This window comes from Hydractinia symbiolongicarpus, chromosome 11, assembly GCF_029227915.1.
Source record: "Hydractinia symbiolongicarpus strain clone_291-10 chromosome 11, HSymV2.1, whole genome shotgun sequence".
NCBI classification, from domain to species: domain Eukaryota; kingdom Metazoa; phylum Cnidaria; class Hydrozoa; order Anthoathecata; family Hydractiniidae; genus Hydractinia; species Hydractinia symbiolongicarpus.
In genome coordinates, this window is record NC_079885.1 from 10160847 (window position 1) to 10181139 (window position 20293).

At 34.0% G+C, this 20293-nt stretch overlaps 1 protein-coding gene across 1 annotated transcript; it reads left to right on the top strand.

The window, feature by feature from the left end:
• The first annotated feature begins 13147 nt into the window (after positions 1-13147).
• Positions 13148-19971, top strand: LOC130614676 (uncharacterized). Its single transcript, XM_057436113.1, has 8 exons — positions 13148-13643; positions 14081-14142; positions 14852-15057; positions 16062-16288; positions 16741-16821; positions 17154-17206; positions 19061-19227; positions 19388-19971. Exons 1-8 carry the CDS (start codon positions 13365-13367, stop codon positions 19642-19644), a joined length of 1332 nt encoding a protein of 443 aa, XP_057292096.1. The 5' UTR covers positions 13148-13364; the 3' UTR covers positions 19645-19971.
• Positions 19972-20293: the final 322 nt, after the last annotated feature.

Sequence of the window (20293 nt, forward strand, 5' to 3'; positions counted from 1 at the left end):
CTAAAGTACAAGAATATAGTGTCTTATTGGTTATGTTTTAGTTAGAATTTCAATATGTTATGCATTGTAGGTTCACTTTATTGATGATTTTTGTAATACTACTTTATTAGTCTGGGAAAATCCACTTGATTAGGGAGACATTATTAATGATCCATCCAAATACAAAGTTTTAATAATTGTTAACTAAATACAAAGTCCTAAGTCCACACTAAACATTGACAAGTGAACTTTGATAAGTTGAAATGTGTGAATCTAATATAGAAATAACCTATATGCAATGAAGAACTTTAAAATTAGCTGTCTTGTCTGAACATGTGTTGACCAAGAGTGTAGCTAATCAACCAACTCCTGACCAAAATAAAGAATTATGCAGAGTAAGATATCATAAACACAGTCCCTTTGTAATTGGTAACCGCAGATTACAGCTGTTACCTAGCCATGTGATCCTCTACTGGTGCAGAGGTGAAAGCTGATGAGACACAGATAAAACAAGTCAGCATAGATAGATAGATAGATAGATAGATAGATGTGCATATTTTACATGGCTAGCCTCACAAATATCGAGGGATATACCCTGTCTATTATTTCCAGGAGGGGCCATGGCGTAGATGGAGAGTCCTAGAGTATTTAATGCTCATTTTGAGCTACGCAGACCCAATTAGAGCCCGCGCTCTACTAGACAACTCCCGGCAACATCCAATGGCCCACACAGTGTGCCTTCTTCCCAATTTCCCTCACATGGCTTGGGTTAACCCGGGGCTATGGTAACATTCACTCGCCCATGTTGAATCGCCGTCAAGAGGAATCGAACCCCGGTCTCCCGCACAGAGTACGAGAGCTATAACCACTAATCTACAGCGCCACTAATTGCACTTACAAGGGAACAGGCAATATATTGTTGGCATTATTCCATTTAAAATTATTTTAAATTTTTGAAACTAAAATATGTTCCATATTAATCTAAATAAAAAAAAACAAATTAGAAAAACAAATTATTAAAAAAACAAATTCAGAGTAGCAAATTCGAACATCAAGATCGCTCAGCTAGCCAAACGTTTTGTGGAACTGGGGAAGCAGTTAATTTATTAGAATTGGTCACATCTTTGCATGTGTGAGAGCGATCACTCACCCCTTGACAAGCCTGCATAATCATTATGAGCAAGGAAAAAAATTAACTAACCTGTCAAATAGAGGCTCTTAATGAAGAAAATAATGCCTCCAGGATAAATTGCGTATGTTAATTCGCGATCTAACCTTACTTTCATTACGCAATTTAATTTTTTCTTTGACTATAATTTCCACACTCCCTTGAATGTGTTGATTTACTTCTGGTAATAGACCAATATAACAGGTATCATTTCTTGGTGTTATTGATGTTTTTCACTTTTCCTGACTTTTATTAACATAACTTTTTAGAAAGGAAATTTTTTAGTTAAAACCATAAAATTATGTACCAATAGAAGGACCACAGAATACCATGGCACCACAGAATACCAGTCTTTGCTTTTTACAGTGTAGAAGTTGCAAAAATTTTAAAGAGGTTTTTTTGTGCATTTCAAACCAAGTAGGATATGAGCATACTTTTGTAACAATAAAAGTGTTTATTTTTATTTTTACAAAAAATTATCTTCAATTTCCATAGAAATTTAAAAAAATAGAGACTACAGAGTAGAAAGCCTATCAGCCTTCGTAGAATTCGCACAACTTGTTTTTAAAAAAGTAAAAATGAAGACTCTTTCCTAATTTCTAAAGGAAGAGCATTGTATAAATAAGCTCCAAAATAATAGACAGAATTTCTAGGGAATTCTAACTTAACAGGGGGAAGTTTGAAGAGACAGTTATTATTACGTGTGAATTTAGCGTGAGCATTCAGTTTGAAATATTTGTTAAATTTCGCACACATTTTTCTATCAAGACAGCTTCTAACAATATTAGCAGATCTTTTATAAATTTGGTGATTAATGGAACGAACACGCTAAACACCGATGATTCGTACTGACCTGCCTTTGATTGAGTGTAGCTTTTACTGTTGTGTTCTAGTTAAGGTTGATGATTTTGCAGTATGGCAGGACTGGCATTATCATGGAATTGTAGATGCTGAGTGCTGTAGGTTTCGTGAGGTATGGACAAAGTTTCTGCACTCTATTTGAGGCCTTTCAGTACTTTTTGTGGAAATCATTATTAAGTGTCAACAATGCATCCACAATATTTTTAAGGTATTTATACTTGGAGAAGGTGTTGATAACAGACAATCGATATATTACTTCAAAATTGTCGCCTTTACTCAATCGCTTCGCTGCTCAAAAAGAAGGGACCCTGTTTTCCCTTTTTTTAAGATTTATAACAAGTTCATTTGCCTCTAGTATTGTGCAATCTTTATAAGATCCTCATTCAAGCATCTTTCAATTTCCTTAACGTTTTTGTTGGTGTGGTAAATTACTCCATCATCTGCATACATGACGCTATGTGAGTGTAAGAGTGAATCAGCAATGTCATTAAAAAATAAAATGAATAGTAAGGGACGCAAGATCGAGCCTTGGGGAACACTGTTGAATATTGGCTTCTCAGTTGATCAGTTTCCTTCGATTTTAACAAGTTGAGTGGATTAAAATGGATAACTTGTAAACCAGTCAAGTTCTTGGTCCCGGATACCGTACGATGGTAATTTGGCAAGCAGTTGACTATGATTGTCTGTGTCTAATGTCCGGGACAAGTCCATAAATACAGTTCCAGTAAGCATGCTTTTGTTTGCCTCAATGCAAATATTACCAGTGAACATAGCAGAGGCAAGCTCTGTCGATCTTTTTAGCCTGAATCCAAACTGAGATTCAGATAACAATTTTTCAGAGTCAAGGTGTTGAATGAACTGAGCATGGACTGTTCTTTCCAGAATTCCAGAAGTATATATCGGCAACACCGAAATTGGTCGATAATTGTCTGGATCACTTTTAAATATTAGTTTCACCTTTGCTTTTCTCCAAATGCATGGTACTGTGCTGCTCCTGAGTGACAAGTTAATAGTGTGCATCAGAGGCTTGTTATATGGTTTTCGCACAGTCTTTCAGCATGTTTTGAGGTAGAGCAACCAGACCGGGGGCGTTCTTTCGTTTCAGCTGTTTAAAGTGTTTCAGGATAGATTCTTCTGAGACAGGAGTAAAATGGAGCAATTTCGATGTTCTTTTTAGAATGTAGGCTGGAACTCGCCAAACAAAATCACGACATCGGAGGACTTTCGACTTAAGGGGATTGATTATTTTTGCATAGTGTTCAGAAAAACGTTCGACCCAGGACTTTTTCAAATGTCCGGATAATGTGGCATTGGTTGAGGCTTTTGCTGGAAAGATCTTTTTAATGACTCTCCAGAAACCTTCCGCGTTGTTACGATTTTTGGCTAGTACATTTCTATTGAATCTACTTTTTTGCATATTTAAGCAAATTGTTACAATGGTTTACAGAGTGTCTTATAAATTTTCCAGTCTTTTTCGTCCTTTGTCACGGTTGTTGAGTACAGCTTTCATATCTTTGTCCAGCCAAAGACAAGGCCTTCTTTTAATTCACTTGTCAATGAATGGTGCATGTTTATTAAATGTCTTATTAAGGTGGTATTGAGATTCTTCACAGCTTTATTCACATCACTTGAATTGTAAACACAAGACCAATCTTTCTGTTGAAGTTCATTGTTTTACATCAATAGCGTTATACTTTGAGTAATCCTGAACACAAGTAGTTTTTGCTGGAAATCTCATGTAGTTACGTTTGTGAATACAACTGATTATTTCATGGTCAGATATTGATGTTGAAAACACTTTAGTCTCTTTCATCACCTCCGGACACGTGGTGGCAATTATGTCAATTACAGATGGTGTTTTTTTTGTTATGCGGGTCGGTTCAGTAACAAGCTGTTTGTAGCCTTTAACATTTAACAATAACTTTAACTCTTTGATTTCCGATTTCTTTGCATAGTTGGCATTAGCATCTCCCAAGAGGATTGACTCTAAAGAAGTTGATTCAATTGTTGCTAGGAGATCATTTAACGATTCATTAAAAGTTTCTAAAAGATAATTTGACCCTGGGGGTGGACAATAGAACGTTGTTATAAGAAAACTTTCGTATTTTTCTCAAAAATTTGTAAACAGATACTTTTGACAAATTCTGTTTCCAACTCTTGTGGACGTTCCCATTTTAAATTTTTCTTGATGGAAGCAGCTACTCCCCCACCTTTTCCATGAACACTCTTCCTCTTTAAAAATGTATAGTTTGGTATCTCATTTAAACACTATTATTGTCGTTGCATCCAAATTTACTAGCAACCAACTCATACAACAAATTGAAATTTGATTGTAAACCACAAATGTTTTGATGTACCATTTTTAATCCACGTTGTTTACAAAAACTTGAAATCTCATTTCTGTATGTTTCAAGACAGCTTTCAACATTTCCACAAAACAAAATACAAAATATCAGCATTACAACACGCACATCTTACATCTAACCGTTAATCATGTAATGAGAATGGTATACATAATATTGCACATATTGTCCATGTTATGTGTACGTTTTTTTCATGAATTTACTTTTCTTCGTAGCTAACTTTCTCTTTTTACTAGGAACACTGGATGGCTATATGACATGATACCCTAAGCCATACATCTAGGATGTACCCTATTAACATTTTCACCAGTACCGAAACTTGTGCACTTTACAGAACAGACAGCCTAAACATTGCTGGGTAGTACACCAACGAGAAAATCTTTCCGTGTTGGGGTTATGAAATTTTACTTCGCAACAACCATTCATTAAATACAAAACAAACATAATGAAACTAGCTAGACACATACTATGTATATATATACTTTTCAGCGGTAAACTTCCATTCTGGCAATTGCATTGCAGAAAAAAGATAAATAATAATAATAATAATAATAAATATTTAAAGTGGCTAGCCCAGAAAATCACAAAAACCTATAGTTAGTGGATTGTTTCCACTGGGGGCCACTAGAACAAAAAAGAAACAAAAAATGATAAACCTTAGACTGCCTCAGCTCAATCAAACATAGTAACATTTATAATCTGTGAAAATTGAAAAGAAAAAGAATAAAAAACAAAATTAAAAAATTAAAAAGTGATCTCCATTAGAATTTGCCAAATACATTAGAGATGGAAGTCTTAAACGAAAGCAGACTTCCATCACAGGTCACTTGGTCTGGAAGATTATTCCACATGAAGTAAAATGTAGTAAATTTAAATAAATTCAAATAAATCAGAAGGCAGATAACAACCTTCTCTTTCAGCAAACTCTATATTAGACTCTATATTAGATTCTAATATAGAGTTTGCTGAAAGAGAAGGTTGTTATCTGCCTTCTGATTTATTTGAATTTATTTAAATTTACTACATTTTACTTCATGTAAAGAATTTGACTGAAAATAACCTAGCTTCCCCCAGGTAAAAGAGCTTACCGTTGATAATAATTTAGCCCCTGGGGAATTTCTCTATAGCTTAGCTAACTGTATATAAAGCTAGCTACAATAGCTAGCTAAATATCAATTTTTCTCTGCAACATGCAAAGAGCTGGCTAGCTAGCTACAGATTTCAAAAATGCAGGTAAACTGAAACTTTTCTTGCTTTTACATAGCTGGTTTATTATATTGTTTTGAACAATGCTCGGGTGAACTAGTAAGATTTTCAGAACATAAAAACAACGCAAATCATTCTAACCTAAATGGAAAAATCGAAAACGAAACGAATGTCCGTGCCTTCTTTTTCTTATGAAATTATAGGGAAAACATGTCAAAAATAACCTGATCCTGCGACAACTCCATTTAGCACCCGGCGAAGTGGACCCGACACCGACACCCGTCCCTCATTATCCGACATCCTTACAACCAACCTCAACCCAGGGCCTGTAGCGTTTTTTTGATATGAGAATGAAACGCGTACGCGTTTCATCCTCATAACAAAAAACGCTACAGGCCCTGGGATCGAAGTTCCTCACAACACAAGCATATTTTCCTGTGGATAGACCATAAACAACATAATATGGCATAAGATTCCAGCTAACCCTAAGAGATGCATATTTTCCCCGTAGTCAGGCCATAACCAACGTAATATGGCATAATATGTCGTATTACTGTATTAATACTCTTTATTATTACATATAGAGACATATTTTGCCTGTAAATAAAGCATAATCAACGTAATATTGCATAATATTCCATATAACTCTTACAATACTCTCTATCGCTACGTAACAAATACATATTTTCCCTGTAGATAGGCCATAGCCAACATGGCATAGTACTACACCCAACTGCAATAATGCTTTTTATTACTACAAATAGATGCATAGTGTTCCCATGGCATCACGGCAAAGGTTGCACTAGTATTACATACTACAAGCTACAATGGGGATGTCTGTTAGGCTAAGGAACTATTGTTAAGTTAGTATGTATAAGTTAGTATGTATAACTATTTTCAGTCACTTTTTTGGAATAGGGAATTTCATTGTGAATCGAAAGTAAAAAAAGATCTGATTAAATACGCAAAACTATAACGCAAGGGCCTTCGGAATATCTTGATTACCATCTAAGGTAACTTTTGGCTATCATAAAACGCCTTTTCGCAATTTTTACGAATTTATTTGAAACACAGTAGGTGCATCTGTACAACGAAGTTATGTTAAGGATCCCACGAGAACTGTCGCATAACAATCATTAAACCCAAACGGTTAAAAGCAAAACTTTAGGACCGTTTCTACAAAAAGTTTCGGGTGGTAGTAGGTGACTCTATACACAATTAATGCATTAATAAATATCCTAACAGGCCAAACCTATCGAAGTTTTTCTACTTCAAAATCAAGAACGCCAGTGTCACACCCATACATGCATCATTGGACAGGAGATTGTGGGAAAGTACTTTCCTACTAAATAAATAGGATAAGCAGAAGTATCAAAAGAGAAAATGTATTCTAACTTGTAAAAAAAACAGAATATCCTGCCATACATATTTAAAAACACCTTATTCCACCCAGTAAACAAGTACACGCAAAATTTTCCCAATTAAAATATCAAATATTTTGGCAAGACAATCTAATAAAAGATTTTATAATATACCTATTTATACAGCAATAAAGCAGGACAACCTGAAGGAAGACATTATAGTATTTACTGAACAGCTGGTAGTGTTCTATACCTATCCGTACGCAAATGAAAATGATATATTGGACAAATACCCACCCACGAAAAAACATATCAAAGGTCCGAAAGCAGACCAATCAAAGGGAAGATTTTACACTATAAACTAAACAGGTGGTAGTGTTTTATACCTATCCATAAGATATTAGAAACGATATTCTGGACAGATACCCTTCTGTGAAACGACATATCAAAGGTTTGAAATCAGACCAATCAAAGAAAAGATTTCACGCTATAAACTAAACGAATAACGAAGTTAAAAACTCATCCATACACCTATGTAAACGATGTTTTGGACAAATACCCTCCCGCGAAAGCATGTATTAAAATTCATAATGCAGGATAATCTAAAGGAAGGCGTTACACTACGCAGTAAACAGTGGTGTTAAATATCCATCTATACACCAATAGAAACGATATTTTGGTCAAATAATATCGCGATAAATTCTTTAAAATGACTTAATATACCTATCCAAATAACGCCTTAGTTCTACTCAATAAACAAATAAGCGAATGAGAGATCCATCCATTTCTCGCAGAAAATTAAATATCATGAATAAGTAAAACACCTTATAAAAAAGTAAAGTAGGAAATACCCAGGCAGGGAAGTCTTTGTTTCACTCCACAAACAAGCATGCAAGTGCGAGACCCATCCATGCATCATTTGAACTAAGATGTTTGAAACATGATTTCGCAAAATAAATGGTAGATCTTTTAAAAGAGCAAATAAATTCGATGGAAAACTCTGTTCTGCTCAGTAACGAACCAGAAATACTGGAGACCCATCCATAAGTCACAAAAGGAAATTTTGCGAGAATTTTTTAACTACATTGAAATATTAGATGCCCTAGCGGAAAGATATATACGATATAGTAGACAAGCAGAGGTGGGGAAGACCTTAGCATACATCACTGGAGAGATACTTTCGAGAAATATTGCGTGCGAAGTAAGATATAATGTTCTGACTTTACAGAGTAAAACAAAGACTTTACAGAGTAAAACAAAGACTCCCTTTGAATGGTCTATTCAAAGAAAGTCTTTCTCTGTAAGCAAAAAGGCTAATCAGAGACATATTCATACATCACTAAAGATGTATTCTGCGAAAGTAACCAAACGCGGAATAAAGTATTAAATGCTTAAGCACAATAATCTATTGTAAGATCCATCGATTTGCATTTTTTATCCGAAAAGCCACATGCCCAAAAACATACAAAATTGTCAAAGAATATGTGCTATGAAGTTCCCAAAAAGGAAAAAATGCTTTTGAATTTGACTTGAAGTGATTAGTAGATAGCTGACTAACTTTTGGATAATAAGTAAAGGGAATATTTAAGCACGCTTATATGTGTAGTGGGCTTCGCTTGAATTTGCGCTCGGCTCGCTTCGCTCGCTGGGATTTAACTCTGCCAAAATCAAGGAATCCTACACTTACAAATGTTTTTACATACAAGGCAAAAGGATTAAAAAGAGTACAACACTACAACCTAGCTGTTATCGTTTCTTTTTATTTTCGTGTTAAAACCGCGAAACATTTGCTGATTGGTTTTTATTCATAAAAACGGGCTTCTTGATTGGTTTAACAAGCGCGGGCGATCAAAACATAATAGCACGCGCAAAAATGCCCTGAGGATGAGGTTAGGTCCAATGCAGAATCTGGTATGTGTATGTGACAAATCGTGCAGTGTGTGGTATTAGCCTTTGTATTTGTCGTCTCACTTATAGTTCCAACAACCCTTTAATCGGGTCTTACACTACAATGGCTTATATACCGTTTAGCCGGGCGCTCACTAATACAACAATATTTATAACCGATTTTTCGGGTGGTACAGCAAAAAATATCGACCAAGGTCTAAGTGACTTAGAGCGATATTTTCAGTAAGGCACGGGGTAATCGGTTATTATTGTATTTGTTAACTGTCTCAGAATTCCCCGCTTGAAAAATCTAGACAGTTAAAATTAAAGCGCCCGGTCACGTGGATGATATAAGCCAATAAGACTTTCACCGTGTCATTTGCGAGATGATATTTGTCCAGAATATTGATTCTATTGGTGCATGGATGTGCATCCAACCTCACTGCTTGTTTAATGTGAAGCAAACGTCCTTCCTTTGATTGATCTGCTTTAGGACTTTTGATGTGTCATTTCGCGGAGGGTATTTGTCCAGAATACTGTTTCTATTTGTGTATGGATGAGTACAGAACACTACAGCCTGTTCAATGTAACGTAGAATAAGTCTTCCCTTAGATTGGTCTGCTTTAGGACTTCTAATATGTCATTTCGCGGGAAGGGCATTAGTCCAAAATATCTTTTCTATTGGTGTATTGATGGGCATAGAACACTACCACCTGTTCATATTACAGTATAACAAAGGCTTCTCTGTTGGCTATGGTTTATCTACTTGAAAAATATACATGTATATGATGTAGTAATACATGGTAACGTGTATGTGAACTGTTATGGGATATTATGTTGTTTAAGGTCTATATACACGAAAAGTATGCATCTATTTATAGTATAAAGAGCATTATCACAATTATGCGATATGTTATGCCATATTACGTTGGTTATGGGATATCTACAGGGAAAATATGCATTTGTTATGTAGCGATGGAGCGTATTCTAAAAGTTATATGGAATATTATGCAATATTACGTTGGTTATGGGATATCTACAGGGAAAATGTACATTTGTTATGTAGCGATAGAGAATATTTTAAGTGTTATATGGAATATTATGCAATATTACGTTGGTTATGGTTATCTACAGGGAAAATGTACATTTGTTACGTAGCGATAGAGAGTATTCTAACCGTTATATGGAATATTATGCAATATTACGTTGGTTATAAAACAACGCGACTCGATCTTGTTCTAAAATTTTGCTAAGTTAAGGTTACTGTAAAGGAAAAAACTCACTTGATGAGTAGTCTCAGAAAAACCCTTATAATTTATCAATACTTAAATATTTTTTCTTATTTTTTTTTGTTTCTGAATGTTTGATGAAAGAACAAGAAGCCCTGGGGGCTCTAAGAATTTCCGCGCGCTACCAAAATATTTGATGAAAACCTGCTAATTCGTTGTGTTATTGTGCCAAACATTCGAAGGGGTTTGGTGCATGAACCTCTGAAGATAAAGCCCATCAGTGACATTATATCTTACAACAAACGCAAACAAAACGAAACGTGTCATAATAAACTTACATTTTAAAAGAAATTGCTAACAAAAAATACAGCCTATCATTCATGGTTGAAAGTCTTGCGATTGAAACGTTTATGGTTTTAAACGGCATTAGTTGACAAAAAATCAAAATTTTGATGTGACCATCATTTTCAGCATACTTTTTTTGTCAATTGTGCCAAAATTTGTCAAAAATAAAGTAGTTTATTTTTAGACCAATTTTTGCCTAAAATGACATTTAGGTAACAAGAAATCAAAATTTTGATGTCACCATCATGTTCAGCATACTTTATTTGTTTACTGTGCCAAATTTTGTTAAAAATAAAGTAGTTTTAATTTTTGGACCTATTTTGGCCTGAAATGACATTTAGGTAAGAAGAAATCAAAATATTGATGTCACCATCATGTTCAGCATACTTTATTTGTTAACTGTTCCAAATTTTGTTAAAAATAAAGTAGTTCTAATTTTTGGACCAATTTTGGCCTAAAATGACATTTAGGTGACAAAAATCAAAATTATTATGTCACCATTATGTTCAGCATACTTTTTTTGTTAACTGTGCCGAATTTTGTCGAAAACAAATACCAATTTTGGCCTGAAGCGTCAATACTAGACTTCCCAGTAGTTAAGGAGCTTGGGTACGAAGTTTACATCTGTGACGGACCAACGTGAAATCCCAGGGTCGATTTTTTCTCAAAAAATGCTCCGAAAGAAAAAAACGATGGTTTTAAAGAATTTCCTACGCCTTCGGGCGCGGAAATTCAATTATTTGATAGTGTTATTTTCGTGAGATGTTAATTTTCCAAAATGAAAATATAATGAAATAAACACACACCATTTTTTTTCTCACCGTACGTTTTAAAATGGCTTCTTTTTCCGAACGCGTGGTCGCAGACTTCTCGTTTTTGCACTATTATATTCAGCATAAATTAAATTCAAAAAGGTTCCCGGCTTTTTTTTTGTAACAACGTCGTTATGAAATTATTTGTAATTATATATAATCATTTAAAAAAATGCATATTTTTTTCTTTCTGTCGTCATAGTTCGCTAATCAGTAATTTATACAAAAAAATCCGGGAACCTTTTGTGCATAATTTATTCAGCTTTCCATTACCGAAAATTTCAATGAGCCAATAGAAAGCTTTCGGAAAAAGAGACCACAAACGTAAAGGCATGTATGCAAAAATTTACTAACGAGATATTTGTTTTTAAAGATTTTCGTAGGTGTTATGAAAATGTGTGAACTGAGTATGCAGAAAGATGATGGAAGTATGAACTTTTTCTTTATGCTGAATATGCGTGCACGCGTTCAAAGCTTATATGCATACTCCTTAACTTTGATTTTTTTTGATGATTTTTTATACGACAACATTTATATATATATATATATATATATATCGATGGTGAAAGTAAACTATCTAAAAAATATTATTATGCATATATTTATACAGTAGTTTCATATCATGCATAATGTTTACAAAAAATATGCTCAACTCATTTTGCACATATTTTCTCGAAGGTGTGAAGGATATAACACCTCTGAAAAGGCTTTTTCCAGAAAAAAGGGATGTTCCAAATATTTTCATTCGAAAGAGAATTTTTTTTTCTATATGTCATGAATTTTTTGAAAAAAACCTAAAAAAAAATTGTTTCCTTTACGGTAACCTTAATAACAATTTTTTTTTTGGAATTTGAAATATCGCTGCAAAAATCAGAGTGCTATGTTTGCCGGTATTTTTATCTTTTTTGATATTCTCCATCTCGTCTCGTTAAAAACAAAACTGGCATATTTCTTTTCCTTTTAATACCTAATTTATTACTAGCCTATTAAGAACATTGGTTCTTGTGACTTTAGGGTGAAAGTGGTGCCACAGTTGCCTCTATGACGATGTGGATCAGGATATCTTGTTAAGAAAATTACTGACAACAAGTGTTATATATATATTATGCATATGCAAACAAAAGATATGCATAAAAAACAGTGAATGTTTTGATCTAAAATAAGTTAGTAAGTTAGCGACAAAATAGACATTTTGTAGGAAAGTGTTTCAGTGTACTGTCGTTAAGTGGGACCCCCAGATAAGTAGGACATCTGCTATATAATGCGCTTTTCCTCCGTCCTTTGAACTTCCCTACCCTTTTCTAGCAGAAAAACTTCGCTTAAGTGAATTCCCAGATAAGTAGGACGCCTGCTAAATAATACACTTTTTTTCTCCGTCCCTTGGAGCAAAAACTTCGCTTAATTGGGACATTCAATGCAATGACTGTATATTTTTCCGTGACTGAAGACGTTGCAATGGTTCAAAAGAATTGTTTTGTAAACAAAACAAACTTTTCTCGAGTTCTTTTCGTGAAAGTGCAGTTATGTTGCAGCTGAGACTAAAAAGGAAGCTGACATCTACAACAATTACAAAAGAATATCATATTTTTATAATGAATACCTCAAGTCTCTCAAAAAATCACTAAATAACTGGGACATATAGAGTTATTTGATGAAAATCCTTAGGCTCTCTAAGGCAAATCTCCTTATAAAGGCAAATCCTTATAAAGGCAAATCTCCTTATAAATAAGACCTATTTATAAGGAGATTTGCTTAAGTAGGTCCCGGTAAGTAGTACATTGTTCCTCCGTCCCTTGAGTGTCTCAGTTAACGAGGGTATACTTACGGTGGCCCAAAAGTTTTACGGCAAATTAAGAGCCCTGGGGATAAAGTTGGTCAAAGAAAAAATTATGTTAACGTTAGTTTTAGTAAGGTTTCCAAAGTAATGAATAACCTTTCATGGTATGTTACATTTGCGAAAACAAACGAGATATTCATCCCGCTAAAATCACGTTTTAAATATTCATAAGGGTAGCTTCTCTTTTAAAACAAAATCATGTACACTGATATTAAATAATGCATATTTTGTTTCTTAATTTGAAAATGAATATTTGATTTCCTCTTGTGACATTTTGTGACCGGTCTAAATCTAAGAAGGATAGAATTGGCGAATCATGGATTCCTCAACTACAGTGTTGTTAATCTTAATTCTTGCGACATCTGTTAAAAGCCACAACTTTCCTGAATATTACGATGGTAGAGTTTTCACGTTCATTAACGGTACAAGTCAAAGGTCGACACCTTTCAAGGCAATTTCTTCAAATAAAGAATTCAACAAAAAGGATTCCCCTGCGGATGATAGCATAGCTACCCTTTTAACTAATCCTTCGCGTTCGATTCCGGCTAATGCTTACAATCCATCTAACACACCACCACCGAATAAAACAGGGACAGTATGTTTTGTTTATTCATTCATTTATTAATTTATTTATTTTTTCTGTTTCGTTATTTTTATTTGTTAAGATCAGTATTAACGCTTAAACTTGGTAAGGCCATTGGCATCAGAAATGTCTTTTTGCAGGGTCGATATTTTCTTAATCACCTAAGTAACATCGTGATTAGCAAAACTAAAATTTTTATTACCTTACTTAAGATAGCTAAAGTCAAAAATCTGTTGACGGTTGACAGGATGTGACGTTTGCTTTAATGTAACCTTGGAGGAAAGAATACGTATTCTTTCCTCCAAGATGTAACAAAGGAATTTTTTTTGCCTGCAGGCGCTAAACCAACATTTTCTATTTTTTATAATTCACGGATATGATATTCACAGGTCAAAAATTTAATAAATCAGAGTTTTATGAAATTTAAATGATTACTTATTTTTTCCTAGTTTCACAAAGTAACATTCAAGAAAGGAATCATCTCATATTTGGAAGTGCTTGATGACTTTGAGTAAGTAATCTTGTATGAGTCATGAAAAAATCGACAGGTATTCGCCCGTAAAAATATTCAGGAAATTTGCCAGTAGCTGTTCGCAGCTACCATCTTTAGTTTCCAGACAGTCGTTAACCACCCTCGTCCGCAGGGTTTTTTTTGTGTTTTTGTGACTTCATCTCTCAAATGAGTCGTTAACATTTCTGTCATTTAAATCTTTTGTTTGAATTTATGGTTATTTTTATTACCATTTCAAAAGAAAACAATTTAAAACTGTAGCTTTCGATTTTTTTAGTTCTTAAAATACAGGCGCATTTTTATTTTTAAGCGGAATAAACCGAACTGCGCGTTATGTTTTTAGATTATCACGCAAAATAGCTTATCGACTTTCCTTGGCCTTTAATGTACGAAAGAATGATTTGTCTCACCTTGTATTTTCTTATCTTACGTTACTTGGACGATAAAAACTATCAAAAAATATCAACAGAACTACTAAATGACTAGGATTCAATGACCGGGGAAAGCCTCTGATCGAATCCTCCAACTTCGTCACAGATGAGTTTTTAGGTTATTTTCATATTGGGACTAGGAAGGCTTGGTTCCAAATTGATTTATAAATATCAACACATTAAAAATAAGTTCATTAAATGTACGCTTTGTCTGATTGCAACAACTAATAACAAATTATAAATTCATACTCGTCGACAACAGCAACCTTTTTGTTTAGTTTCGATGGCAACAAAACCGTTCCCGTCAGGCTTTGCACATCTTGGTACACCTTCGATCCGGCAGAAAGTATCAATCACGTTCCTGGAATGTTAACAAAAGCTGTAGACGCTGGACATATAATGAATATGACAATGTTTTTTGACTATACATCATTTACAGAGAATGAAACAAAACATTTCAATGCTGGAAGAGAATGGGAAATAGGTTTGTTCAAGAAAAGTTTTGCTTACATAGCAGCGTTACTTACAGAAAAAGTCACAACCTCGTCCCCAGACCTACCTTACTGGTAAAAAAGTAGCCAAAAAAACCGACAAATAATAAAAGTCCGCAAAAAATTTAATCACTTTTTACTGACAACATTCTTGAATTTAGTCACATTTCGACTACTAATTTCTAAATAAAAAATTACCTCATGGAATTTTCAAACTTTTTATTTTCAATAAACAGCCGTTTCAGCAGGAAGTTCTACGGCGTATTACAGATTTATACCAAATTCTTCATGAGGGAGTATTTGCTTTAGTTTTCCAATTGCGCAGAAAAAGTGATCACGTTATTAATAATTAATTATTTTTAACTGGCACAGCAAAAGACGAAAGAAAAATGTGAAATTAGAAAAATGAGTTCTAGTTTGTAAACATTGCTTTTATGAAACCTAAATGAAACGTAAAAATCAATAAAAACAAAACTATTTTTGATTTATTTCGTTTTTTAAAAAGAATTTTAGCCTGCTGAAACTTTTTGTTAGCAAATACAAATCTAGCTTCATCAGATTGCAGGTCACAAAAAAAAATGACAAACGACCGTTGTAGCTTGGTGAAACTGGCGAAACCAACTCAACATAAAATAGTAATTCAAAATGATTTATTTGTAAAAATAATAGGTTTTTGTACCTTTTTTACCGTTCAACAGGGTAGTTATCAACACTCAAAAAATAATAATTTACGTACCGCTACACTAGACTGGTACCCTTTTGTGCTTCACTAGTCTTGATAGTAACAACAACGACAAAAAAGAAGCCCATTTTAAAGGTCTACCGGCTAAAGCCGTAGAACAAGAAAAAATTTAACAAGAGAAAATGAAAACTATATAAATCAGTAAAAAAAAATTGACAATAATTGTTGGTCAATAAAAAATATGTAGTAGAAATGGGAGTGTAAAATTGGTGAAAATTTAGAGGCGTAGCTAAACTAACTTTCCTTTTTTTTCAGATGAATATTTATGTTATTACGATGGTAGTTCAGCTAAGATCAATGTATATGGTAAATGCGTCATACCTTACGTGGACATCATAGCACATTACCTCTCACTTTGGAGCGTTCATTCCATACCTATTGCCGTGAATGGAGAGAGAGTCCGCGTGTCGAATGATTTAGAAGCTGTTTTGAATTATTCTTGCGGTATAAGTGGCAAGCCCAACAAGTTAGCCGGTTGTAGAGTAAGTAATTCAATTTTTTTATACTTGATTCTTTGAGCATAATTGAGCATAGTGAATGTAAAAGCAGGTTACAGTAATTTACGTAACCACATTTGATTGGTTTTTCTTATGGAGATTATATGGTAGTTTTGAGCAATGTTATTTCAAATTCACACTGTCAAAACTTGTTCAAGGATTATACTAACATCCACAAACCATTCGTATAAAGTTGTGAATAAAAGTTGTGGGATGAACACGATGTCCTGAAGATGACCGTGAAGCCAACCATTACCGCGACTGTTTTTGCGGCACGGGGATGCACCTTGCATGCGAAACCCATTTTTCTTAGTCACCAGTATACAATAACAAAATCGAACAATAATACTGTCTGCGCATGCGTTAAATAGCCCTAAATATTTATCACGTTAGAAATGTTCGCGTCCATATCAATTAACAATTGAATTTTTTATTAGAATAGTTCGTTTGAACCGATTTATTATGTTGACGCAAAGGAACAATTGCTTATTGAAAACGACGAAACGCTTTGGTACCGGGTAAGTCTTTAGTTTATGCAACCACAAACATTTCGAAAACACATGCATGCAACAAACTTGACCTTTTAAGTGTCGTTCAGTGCTTTGACAATGGAGGTTCTATTCCATACACTAAACTTTTGCCCTCAAGAAATATGTATATGGACGTGTTTTATTTACAACATAAACCTCTATGGTCAGAAGTTCTCGAAATTTATGTAACCTTGGAGCAGATACTTTTTGTTAAAAGCTATCGACAGATTCAACAAGAATAGATTGAGTTATAGACCTACTTATCCAGTCAAACTAAATGAGCATAGATTTTATTTTTTATATTATCTCGTATTTTTTAGTTTGATACAAAACCCACTGGGCTTGGGCACGTTGTAAATACTTCATATGGCTAGTATGTGATTTCTTTATTTGTTTCATAGCCAGGTATTTCATGTTATTGTGATAAAACAACCCAGTTTTACATTCAGGCTATGCACAGCTAGCCTGGAGATAATATACATAAAAAAATGCAAACTTAAGATATACTTGCTTATCTTAATATTCCTCCAAATAAAACACAAATACTAATCGATAGCACATGGTTGTTCCACGTGGTTAGGGAGGCAAACCGTTACAGGAATACTGTTTGGATGATGAGATCAATCCCAATTATATATATTTTTTTTACGTTTTGAATCCCTTTCTTCGATTGAAGCATTGTTTATAATAATCAATTTCTTCCATTAAAGTTGAAGCGCTGATTAAAATAATGTATAGGATCACGTGCTTTTTATGAATATAGGGACAAAGGTCCAGTTTTAGGGAGTTTTAACAATTTTGGTTCCAAGTGCTTCCTAGATAAATAATTGTGAAAGCACAAAGATGAACTGCAATGAAACTTCATTTTGATACAACTTACACCGACTTGTTTACATACTAAACTGTCAAAGCGCACGACTTTCAAATTCTTTTTCCCACACAAGTTTGGCTATACTTTAAAAGCGCGCGCCGTAAATATGGCTAATGCAATATGGCTTTACTTGTTGGCTAATACAACCTCCACTGATCTTGTTTTACACAATGACGTCAATGCATTAATTTCACCAGTGAAATTTACTAGTTTGGTATTTTAAGTCAGGCAAGGATAAAGGCTGAAATACATGATCATTCATTTTAAAGGATTATTCAAATATATCGTATAAAGGTCCGTGTCTGTGCGTCTGCTTTGGACAACTCGTCTAATCTATATAGCAGCGAAACGTTCTTCCAGATTTAAAACTCCGGTTTGAATGTTCTGTAGTTATTGCAAGGAGTCTTTAAACAAAAATTAACGTAACTTCGTTTACTAAATAAACATATTAACATCAATTTTGTGAGATTACGTCATGTAAAAGTAGTTACCAAAATCCTTTTGAAAACGCGAATTTCCGCACACACGCCCCTACGGTATATAGTGCGATGGATATAAAAACGTATCTAGTGAAATCCATAATGGCTACAGGAATTCCGAAATCGCCACATTACGACGCAGGAACGTATCATTGAAAATACGGCTAATTAGCAAAACTAGCTGCTTTAGTGTGAAGTTTTTACATAGTTTTTTTCAGATTTTTAAGGAGAGGGTTTTTACTTTAGCAACAAACTTTTTCATTCCGAAATTAACCAATCAGAGAATACTGTAATTGTTTACTCAAAGCCAATCATAACTGCGTATACAAAAAACGCCAAATTAAGTTTTAATATAGACACTTACCAGAACCTCGTGGAGTGTTTCAATAGAATCTGAAGATTTGTTTCTTCTTCTGTATTTCTTTCTTCAAGGTCTAATGCATACACGGCATGTTGTCAAAAAAATTTCTGCTTTCTGAAACAAACCTCTGCTAATACTTCTTTTAAGAAAAATAAGGATAACTTTGCCTTAACTTGTTATTATACTGGATATGCCACCTATTAGAAAAAATCGTGATAATAAAAGAAATTGGTGGAGACTTCAGATTGCATTAATTGACGTCATCGTGAATTAAGATGGCGTCAATTAATGTGCTAACAAATATTTATGACGAATTTATGTCAGTACGATGTCTCCCTTGACACGTTTTTTAACTCAAAAAGACTCACCTCGTCCCCAGGGTTTTGTGGTCCCTGAGCCGTATTATTAAGGAGTGGTCAACGTATCAACAAGGCAAACTGCCCCGGGAACGTGGTTGCAAAAAAACCCTGAGCAGGCTTCAAACATGATAGTGTAGTTGTACTGTTTACATTTCAGCAATCGATTTAAAAAAACGTACGATCTTAACATGACTATTCTGTTCAACGATTGGACATTTGACATGCCGAGCGGTTTGCTTAATAACTACCGAGATTTCACGATCCATTATGAAAACATGTATTTGATTGTACACTATTGGGTGGAGGACGACCCTCCTCCGGAAGGTATTAATTCCGTTTTTTGCGTTGCTTTACATAAAGGGAATAAAGCCACTTAAATGTATTCCGATATTTATAAAAGAGTTTAATTTTGCAGCAATTTCAAGCCCTTTTGTCAAAATAAAAGTGCTTAAAAACGTTACCTTACATCTTTATTGTTCAATAGAGCGTGACATTCCTGAGTCGTTTTGGGTCATGGCGGTAATTATGATCGCTCCGACAACAGTTCTTGTACTGGCGCTGTGCATACTTGCATTCACGTGTTCGAAACGGAGTTTCGACCTCCGCTTGTGGAAGTTTAAAAATGATCAAAAGAAAGTTGGTAGCGTTGAAGAAGCCAAGCAAAGACAAGTAGAGAAAGCGATTAAACGACATGAAGAAAGAAGAAGAAACGAACTGAGAGAAGAAGGACACGATGTATAAAAAGAAAATTAAAAAAATTTTATTACCAGTTTCTGTCAAGAGAAATTATTAAATGAAACTTTTACACATATATTGTAAACGTCGTTGCCAGGACATTTTGCCTTTTATCTGGCCTACCCTACAATAACGGGTAAAGGCAAGAGACTTGGGAACAAGGATTATTAATGTTATTTTCAACACTTGTATTTTATCATCGCATTCATTTAAATAAATGTAATATAAAAAGAAAATTTATTGTTCCAAATCAAACTAAAAAAGTCTAAAACGCTCTTATATCTATTTCAGAACTAAACACTTTATAATTGAATTTTCAGTTATGTAAAAATAAAAAAGAAACATTTGGAAGAATATCACAAAAGTCTACAGGAAATAAATAAAAACAAGAAGCCCTACGACTTGAAGATTTCCGTCATTAGCCTAAAAGATATTGAAATTTGAAGCGGACCTTGAAAACGGAGAATTATGGGGTAAACAAATCACTGAGTATCCCAATTCTCAATTATTATTGTAACTAACCTGCATAGTTAAAATACAACTCAATAAATAAAAAATAAAAATAAAATTTTTATAACCTATTATGAAGTATTCTAAAATAACAGTTTAACTGGATATTTTTAAAAGTGATCAGGAAAATTTTGGAAATTTCAGA

Excerpts from the sequence above, each read along its gene's own strand:
- LOC130614676 (XM_057436113.1), top strand. The coding sequence starts at position 13,365 with ATGGATTCCTCAACTACAGTGTTGTTAATCTTAATTCTTGCGACATCT. Across the intron at positions 13,644-14,080 it reads CACCGAATAAAACAGGGACA|TTTCACAAAGTAACATTCAA; the intron begins GTATGTTTTGTT and ends ATTTTTTCCTAG. Across the intron at positions 16,822-17,153 it reads ACGAAACGCTTTGGTACCGG|TTTGATACAAAACCCACTGG; the intron begins GTAAGTCTTTAG and ends CGTATTTTTTAG.